Source organism: Xyrauchen texanus, chromosome 21 (genome assembly GCF_025860055.1).
Source record: "Xyrauchen texanus isolate HMW12.3.18 chromosome 21, RBS_HiC_50CHRs, whole genome shotgun sequence".
NCBI classification, from domain to species: Eukaryota; Metazoa; Chordata; class Actinopteri; order Cypriniformes; family Catostomidae; genus Xyrauchen; species Xyrauchen texanus.
In genome coordinates, this window is record NC_068296.1 from 14,392,069 (window position 1) to 14,401,500 (window position 9,432).

Sequence of the window (9,432 nt, forward strand, 5' to 3'; positions counted from 1 at the left end):
GCTAAATTGTTCATACCATGAATTAAATATCTATTTTAAAACCTAATCAGAATCATAAAGATATTTATTGCCAAGTAAGTTTTACAAAAGGAATTATTTTTGGTTTATTGGTGCATGTCTCAAATGCGTAGCAATCAAAGAAATGTAAACAATTTTCAAGTGCATAAAATAATTCAATATATTTTACAAATATTACTGTATAATCGCTTCAGAGTTTCAAAGTAATTTAAATGTCATTTCCTAAACCTTACCTTATCATGGAATCAAGAGTCAAGCCTCCGTTATAAACCCTAATGGCTTTGGAGCAAAAAATAATAATAGCCAACATGGCTGGTCGATTTTGAGAGTAGAAATCCTTGCATTTCAAAGCGGCTTGCCGCCAGCCGCCCGCCGTCGATCAGCCGGAGGCAAACGCCAGAGAAAATGAAGCGGGTGGCCCGCATGTCGCAAGAAATGGGAGTGACGAATTCGGCGGCAAACGCTTCATCCCCGCCAGTGGGACGCACCTATAGCCGACAGCTTAGGGACGGCGGCAAAAAGAAGCCGTGCGGATATTTTTTTCTATCTGGGAAATGGGCGTGACGAATTCGCCGGCAAACGCTTCATCCCCGCCAGTGGGACGCACCTATAGCCGACAGCTTAGGGACGGCGGCAAAAAGAAGCCGTGCGGATATTTTTTGCTATCTGGGAAGGTCATTGGTTCGATCCCACAGCCGCCACCACCATTGTGTCCTTGAGCAAGGCACTTAACTCCAGATTGCTCCGGGGGGATTATCCCTGTAATAAGCACACTGTAAGTCGCTTTGGATAAAAGCGTCTGCCAAATACATAAATGTATTAGCAGGGACCTGAAAAAAACTCCCTTTATACCCGTATGTCGTGGGAGTGGCATGCAAATTTAGATCGCCAGTTCGCCTACTTCTCGTTGGCCTTTTCTCAAAGATCTGAAGGTGTCTAGGGCTCTCAAGAGCGACTCCTAGTATCACTTCATCGACACAACGTCTCATTCCCTCCATCAGGGAACAGAGGTTACAACAGTGACCGAGACGTTTTTGCATGTATTGATAACTGTATTTAATTATCAAAAGGAACAAATACTTTGAAATACTTTTTGAAAGTTAAAATAATACATTAGAAACCAATTTGGCTCAAAAATTTGGAATGGCCATGATGCCTCTGGTGTGTTGAAACAAAGGATCCTGTTTTCCTGGAAGTTGGCAGATGGCCTATCCAAGACCAAAACTGCTAATGCCACTGGAACTGTTTTTATCTCTTGCCGAGTGACAACTTACTATGTGACTTGGCTAGGTCAAAAGAATTTGAAGTAGGTTTTACCTAGACAAGTCATTGCAAAACCAAAAGATCCACTAGATCTCTTTCTAAATAGGCTATCTGAAATCCATTCAGCAGGTCCAGCAGGAAGAATGAATTAATACGAATGAAATTGTACGAAATCAAGCAAAATAGCCAACTAGTAAAATATGTAAAACTTTTCGTGAGATGATGTTTGTTATATACGGAAGACCTGTACCGCAATGTAAAAAAAAAAGAAAATTGTAAAAAAAAAAGTCGAGATTAAAGTCGAAATGTTTCGAGATTAAAGTCGAAGCTTTTCGAGATTAAAGTCGAAATGTTTCGAGAATAAAGTCGAAGCTTTTCGAGATTAAAGTCGAAATGTTTCGAGAATAAAGTCGTAACATATATTCTGAATATTCTCTTTCCGAAGTATGCTCCAAAAGCTTTCGATTCTTTGATTATGATTGCTTGAACCGTATAAGAAACTCCGGTTAAAAGCAAATTCATCAGTAGCATTTCTTCGAAGAAAGTTTTGCATCTGCTCCATAGCAACGTTTTCAGTCCCACGATCGGCACGGATTCTTCTAGGACAACCATCTCTATTCTTTACTGTCTCAATGAAATATGTTGCAATGACTTTCGGGTCATTATTGGTGAAATACACTTTCAACCACATCACATTACGTGAGAATCCATCAACACATCCATTAATGCAGAGGCCGTACGGTTTAAGCTTGTCATACGAGTCAACGTGCCACATAAATTTTGGACCAGGATTGTGGTACCTCCTCCGGCGGAGTCGTGCTCGTCTATACGCAACACCATCTGGGTCGAGAACACTCAATAGTAACCGCACTGTTTCCCTCTTCACCGTAAATCCATTCTGGATACATTTTAAGTGCATCATTCTGTATCCAATCATTTGGCCGGATCCCGTGATTTCCTCAGATATAAAGCTGGCTACCTCCATCCAGTCTGAAAAGTGTTTTCAGCCTGTAAAGTCTATTCAGCGCAGTATGTTTTGTAACGTCCTAAGACAAATGGTAATGCCATGTTGGTAGATTAGCACCTGTAGAATTTCCTTTTGTTGAAAGCCCAGATAAAAGTAAAAAGCTACTATTATGTTTAGATCCATGTCAGAAGCAGTTTGACTTCACTAAGAATATATGTTACGACTTTATTCTCGAAACATTTCGACTTTAATCTCGAAAAGCTTCGACTTTATTCTCGAAACATTTCGACTTTAATCTCGAAAAGCTTCGACTTTATTCTCGAAACATTTTGACTTTAATCTCGAAAAGCTTCGACTTTAATCTCGAAACATTTCGACTTTAATCTCGAAATAATAGCATTTTTTTTTTTTTTTACAATTTTTTTTTTTTTTTACATTGCGGTACAGGTCTTCCGTAGTTATATACTGTATAGCCTACTATATTACATTTTAAGAAGATGTATATGCTTGCAACAGTGACATTCAAAATTCATATTTGAATTCCTGCTATTAGTCTGTATATACAGGTATTTAATATTCATTCTTTTTTTATTCACTTGCCATTTCAAAATCTTACAATTCATTTTTTATTTTATTTAAATAACTTCAAATAAATATGAACAGTACAATTATCTGGATGTTGCTACCATTCAGAACTAATATATATTATGGGACATTAGAATTTTGAGTAGAATGCACAATTTTTTTGTGTCCCTGGAATATGATTTGCATCTGAATGGGATAAAACGAATCTTTTGCAAAATAAGCAAGAAACGGAGGATAAAAATATATATAGGCCAATATAAATATGTCTTCATTGTGACACATATCTCTTGTGGATGACAGGGGGAGAGTGACCTTAAAGAAGGCGGGTCTTGGTTTTGGTGTTTTGAAACTTTATGGTCACACCCTCTTTTTATTATTTTTTTATGTATTTTTTCATTTGCAGAGTTACAACATTGACAACAGTAGTGGCTATTTAAACAAGCCCTAATGCATATTTGGAGTGCTTGCTGGCCTAGCAGGAGAAATGCATGTAAATATTTTATTGGCAGTGGCAGTATCCTGCATTACCAGTGTGTGGGGAGGTGATCAAATAACCTGCATCCTACAAGGAGACCCCCAACCTCCTGCATTCTTCATGGATGGAGACTTTTTTATTGGAGGGGTTTTCTCCATTCATGACTATCTGAGCACAGAGAATCACAACTACACCAGAAGGCCACAGCTACTAGAGTGCAGTGGCAGGTCAGCTTTTAATAGAAGATTACAATCCGTTTCAGAGCAGTATTGACTAATATCTTTGTACATAAATTATGTTCGTTATTGTCGTTTTGATTATTCCGCAAAAAGGAGCTAATCAAATATATTAATAAGTCTTTATTTTATTTTTCAATTAATGTTATAATAATGTTATGATGTCGTTTTTTTTTTATTATCTGTAACTCAACAGCATGGACTTCAGAGAGCTGCGCTTTGCTCGTACCTTGGAGTTCGCCACCCAAGAGATCAACAACAGCTCCGAGCTCTTACCGGGCATCACTTTAGGCTACAGTATATATGACTCTTGTACCTCTGTGCCCATGGCAATAAAAGTAGCGTTTCAGCTTGCCAACGGGCAAGACCTCATATTTAATGACACTGGTTCCTGTGCAAATTCTGCTGCTGTTACAGCAGTAGTCGCAGAATCTGTCTCCACATCATCTATAAGCATTTCAAGACTTCTGAGTCCTTTTGGAATTCCACAGGTGCCTGCTTAATATGACAATTTAATGTATTTATTTTAAATAAATAAGCATATTATCGATAGCAATTATTCTTTAGTTATCCATAATTATTTGTTGAAAACACCGGCATAGGCTAAAAGCAGTTGATAACACACTGATGAGAGAAAAGTTTAAGAGCGCTTGTATCAATTAGGGGGCGTTCACACTGGACGGGGGTGACGCAGCGCAACGGAATGGAAAAAATATTAATTTTAATATATCTGGAAAGCGATACATTATTATTGTAATGTCTATGACGAAAATTATTATTATTGTTAATTTGAAATGTTTTGAGTTGGCGCGGTCTCTTAAAAATGCGGAGCTCGTGGCACAAAATGCGCTATAGCTTAGGTAAAAAGAAAAATAAAATACAAAAAAATAAATAAAAATAAGTGCAGGAAAAGGGAAGAAGGTGTTTTGAGTGAAAGGACCCTTAAAATGTGTGTTTCATAGATAACATTGATGTTTTGCGATTACTGACTTGTTTGGCTCTCCTTCACTTCTTGGTGATTACAGGTGAGTCATTATGCAACGTGTGCTTGTCTCAGTGATAAACGGCAGTATCCTAATTTCTTCAGGACCATCCCCAGCGATCACCATCAAGCGGCCGCTTTGGCACGGATGGTCAGGCACTTCGGATGGATGTGGATTGGGGCTGTGCGCAGTGATTCAGACTATGGGAACTATGGCATGACATCATTCCTGAAAGCTGCAGAGGAAGAGGGAATCTGTGTGGAGTATTCGGAGGCCTATTACAGGACACAGCCGCGCACTAAACTCAAGAGAGTTGCAGATGTTATCCGCAGGTCAACGGCTCGTGTAATAGTTGCTTTCCTGGCCCTGGGCGACATGAGACTTCTCTTAGAAGAACTGAGCCAGCAGCCTCCTCCACCGCTGCAGTGGATTGGCAGTGAGGGGTGGATTGCAGACTCAGAGTTGCTGCGGTTTAATATGTGTATTGGTGCTGTGGGCTTTGTAGTTCAGCGCTCGGTTATCCCGGGTCTGCGTAACTTTCTACTTGATCTCTCTTCAGAACAGGTGCTGAAATCTCCCTTGTTGACGGAATTTTGGGAGAGGTCATTTAGCTGTAGTTTTAAACGACAGACAGGTTCTTCATCTGGTCTGCCAGTATGTGATTGCACAGAAGACCTGCGTGCATTAAATAACCTGTACACAGACACGTCCCAGTTACGAATTGATAACATGGTCTACAAAGCCACATATGCTATAGCTCATGCCATTCATGCCACTCTCTGTACCGACAAGCAATGTAACAAAAACATTAAAGTTGAGCCCCGACAGGTAGGCTACGTTTTCTAATCATTTAATAATTAAAGTCCATGAATGATTATTTTCAAATGAGATTTAATATACTACATATTTGGAACATTCTTGTAGTTTATGTGAACTGTACATTTTTGTACAAACAAGCACACCAAGTATTTCAGCATTGGTTATTTAAATAATATTTCGAACATAACTGAATTTCTTATATCTATCATTTAGGTTTTTGAACAGCTTAAGCGAGTGAACTTCACTAGAAATAATTATTCAGTTTCATTTGATGCCAATGGGGATCCTGTGGCCATCTATGAACTTGTGAACTGGCAGCCTCAGAAAGATGGTTCAATTAAATTTGTAACAGTGGGTATCTATGATGCATCCCAGCCTAAAGGCCAAGAATTCAGTCTGAGTAGAGCTGTCATTTGGAACGATGGCAGTGAAAAGGTATACTGTATAAAAAAAAAAAATCATCATGTAACCTAAATAAATTGCTTTAAATTTACTGTATTTTTATTATTATATCTAGTTTTATTTAAGTAAAATGCTGTAATAAATCTGACTAAATCAGCCTTCTCAGATTAGATTAAATACGGATAAGTCATTTTTATAGGAAAGATTAAGTAGAAATACTGCAGATCATTGAGGTAACAATTGTGGGTTCTTTCAGTATATATAAGGTTTTGATCTATTCTATGTGATTGTGAATATCTGTCACTTCCAGGTGCCTGCGTCTGTGTGCAGTGCGAGCTGTGACCCAGGCACTAGGAAAGCTGTAAAAAAAGGAAAACCTGTCTGCTGTTATGACTGCATTAACTGTGCTGAAGGAGAGATCAGCAATGATACAGGTAATGTATTTGTACTAGGGCTGTCAATCGATTCAAAAATGTAATCGAATTAATTACATGGTGTCCCGATTAATTAATCGTGATTAATCGCTTATACAAATATTTACTGAGAAAGCCCCTTATATAACAATAATTCAATATATAATGATTATACATATTTATATCAATATATAATTATACATAGTTATCTATAAATATAAAAAAATATATATAAAATACAAATTATTCACATAATTAAAATGCATTACATTCTTGTGGCAGAAGAGTTAATCATTGATAAGACAATACAAAAAGCGGCTTTAGAATACAATGTATTGTTTACTACCATATTATTGATCATAAGTCAGTCATTGGCATACAGTTCTCAGCAATCCATTTCACAAGGGAATTTGTCAGTCTGATTTATTATAAGGGCTTGTTTAAGAGCCCGTCAATTTACACCTGCGTCGGACATGCTTGTGTAGCGTCTCGGGTGTGTTGTGTCATAAACATAAAATGTTTAGGTCACTGTGTCAAGTTAAATATAGTTTAATACAAAATTTTTAAACACATCATGAGATCCCTTTGTTCGCATTTGCACTCCGTTTTGAACACAAGAACGTAACGTATGTTTATATTGTGTGTGTCTGCTGAATGTTGTTTTCTTCACTGTATAAAATGCGTTTTGCTCATACGGCTGGAATTTCACTTGCTGCCCTCTGGAGTAAACAGGTGGTACTACAAGCTTGCATTTCTCATTAATCTTCCCTATTATGGTCCGGGGGCGGTGCGATTAATTGTGTTAATTATTTTAACATGTTATTTCTTGTCAAATTAATCCCACTGAATTAACGCGTTAAATCAGCAGTCCTAATTTCTACACATTCTTATGTATCACATTATTAGGGATGGGAAGTGTAAACTTTATTAAACTTCTGATTCCACTTTAAGATTCCATTAATGATAATACTCTCGATGAAGCACAATAAAATTGATCCTAACTACTCACCATATTTTGTTTATAGATATTGTATAGTGTTCTAAACAAAACTACTAATTAAAAACAATATTTTTGCTTACATATGCTTTGATGTAAATTCCGTAGCCAACTTATTCAATGAGTTAGTGAGGCATTTAAGACCTTTGGCTGTAAGCTGTTTTGATTGATTTTTGTTTTTGTTTATACATTTCCTCCACCTGGTCTTGCTGTCTCATCACATTCCATTTAAAAGGCAAGCTCAGAACTTAGATACAGCATAATTTTTGTTTCTGTGACATTTTAGGATTGTTTCTGTCCACAACGGTGAACGAATTCAGATGCTCAATTAACAGAGCCAAATTTCATGAAGATGCTTCACTGTACTGGTTCTGGATAATAATTTATTCTCGATTCCCAAACCTACACATCATAGTTACTCTAGGCAGTTTTTAATTGTGTCCCATATGTAATGCTCCGAACAGGAAAAAATTACTTTATCCAATGAGTTGCTCATTCTAAATCGCAGTGTGTTCTTTTAACCTGTATTATTCCATTTTGTTCTGTGGTTCATAAATGGTTGAAATAAGAACAAATTCTTCATGTTTCAGATTCTTTAGATTGTTACAGATGCCCACCTGAGTACTGGCCCAATAAAGATAATGATAAGTGCCTTCCTAAACCAGTGGAGTTTCTGTCCTGGGATGAGATCCTCGGAATCATCTTGGCTGCTTTCTCTATTGCTGGCTCTTCAGTGGCTTTGATCATGGCTTTAGTGTTCTACAAAAACAGGACTTCTCCAATAGTTAGAGCCAACAATTCAGAACTGAGCTTCATGCTGCTCTTCTCGCTGACTCTGTGTTTTCTCTGTTCACTTACTTTTATTGGTCGACCCACTGAGTGGTCCTGTATGTTGCGTCACACAGCGTTTGGGATCACTTTTGTCCTCTGTATCTCTTGTGTTCTAGGGAAAACATTAGTGGTGTTAATGGCCTTCAAGGCTACACTTCCTGGAAATAATGCCATGAAATGGTTTGGGCCTCTTCAACAGAGACTCACTGTTCTTGGTTTCACTCTTGTGCAGGTTGTTATCTGTGTGCTTTGGTTAAAAATATCCCCTCCTGTTCCATACAAAAATATGCAACACTACAAAGAAAAGATTGTACTAGAATGCAGCTTGGGCTCCGGTATTGGTTTCTGGGCCGTACTGGGTTATATAGGCCTCCTAGCTTTCCTTTGCTTTGTTTTAGCTTTTCTGGCCCGAAAGCTTCCAGATAACTTCAATGAGGCTAAATTCATCACATTCAGTATGCTCATATTCTGTGCTGTATGGATCACTTTTGTGCCTGCTTATGTCAGTTCTCCAGGAAAATTTACTGTAGCTGTGGAGATATTTGCAATTTTAGCCTCAAGTTTTGGCTTGATTTTCTGTATTTTTGCTCCTAAGTGTTTCATTATTATTTTTAGGCCAGAGCAAAATACCAAAAAACACCTAATGGGTAAAGTTACTTCAAAAGCCCCCTGAAATTAATTTTCACTTTGATTTTTTCCAGTTTTACTCTTTTTAGTGTCTTAGCAGAATTACAAGACTCTGTGAAGCTGGATGGCACCTCTGCCATTTTTTTGCCAGTTTATTATGTTTTAGCATTCTGAGACACAATAACTGGAGCTGTACATATATACTACCTACAGTAATATTGGATATTATATTATGTGATTTAATGCAACTTTGTATTTTACTGCTTGTTTTATATCTATGCTTTATCTGCAAATATATTGGGAAACATACATAACATAAAAATGTATAGTATGTTATGCATTAATAAGTGTGCATGTATATATATTTTGATATAGCTTTTTTGAGCAAATTCTGTTAATTAAAGTTGCACCTATGGCAACATGTGTGCTTCATACTTTAAAATAAAATGCAAAGAACCTAAAAGGTTGTGTTTATTATTTAAACTGTCAACATGGGTATATTTAAATATTAATTATTGTCAACTGATTGACAATAAAACTGTATTGTTTGATCCCGAAATAAAACAAGTAAAATTATTTTACACTATAAGTAAATTTATAATGAATATAACAACGATCAATCAATCAAAAAATAATATGACATATATTGATGAAAAAAGCTACCTGTTGACAGAGACAGTATTACAATATGTACAGGAATTTGATTAAAATAAGCTAATTTTGTTGTTTTTCCCATTCAATCCCTTCTTCAGATTCTCAGGCCTTAACAGAAGTATGCAGCATATATGTACAATAAAAAACAAAACAAATATCAAA

General features: G+C 36.9%; 1 protein-coding gene and 1 pseudogene across 1 annotated transcript; both read left to right on the forward strand.

Moving 5' to 3' along the window:
* LOC127661307 (extracellular calcium-sensing receptor-like) overlaps positions 1-3,144 on the forward strand; it is a 28,033-nt pseudogene extending 24,889 nt beyond the window's left edge.
* Positions 3,145-3,317: 173 nt separating this feature from the next.
* LOC127661308 (extracellular calcium-sensing receptor-like) lies at positions 3,318-8,662 on the forward strand. The gene is made up of 6 exons (XM_052151935.1): positions 3,318-3,535; positions 3,741-4,035; positions 4,570-5,355; positions 5,560-5,781; positions 6,059-6,182; positions 7,758-8,662. The coding sequence occupies exons 1-6, from the start codon at positions 3,318-3,320 to the stop codon at positions 8,660-8,662; spliced, it is 2,550 nt and encodes an 849-aa protein (XP_052007895.1).
* The last annotated feature ends 770 nt before the right edge of the window (positions 8,663-9,432 follow it).

Excerpts from the sequence above, each read along its gene's own strand:
- LOC127661308 (XM_052151935.1), top strand. The coding sequence starts at position 3,318 with ATGCATGTAAATATTTTATTGGCAGTGGCAGTATCCTGCATTACCAGT. Across the intron at positions 5,782-6,058 it reads GGAACGATGGCAGTGAAAAG|GTGCCTGCGTCTGTGTGCAG; the intron begins GTATACTGTATA and ends TGTCACTTCCAG. Across the intron at positions 6,183-7,757 it reads AGAGATCAGCAATGATACAG|ATTGTTACAGATGCCCACCT; the intron begins GTAATGTATTTG and ends CAGATTCTTTAG.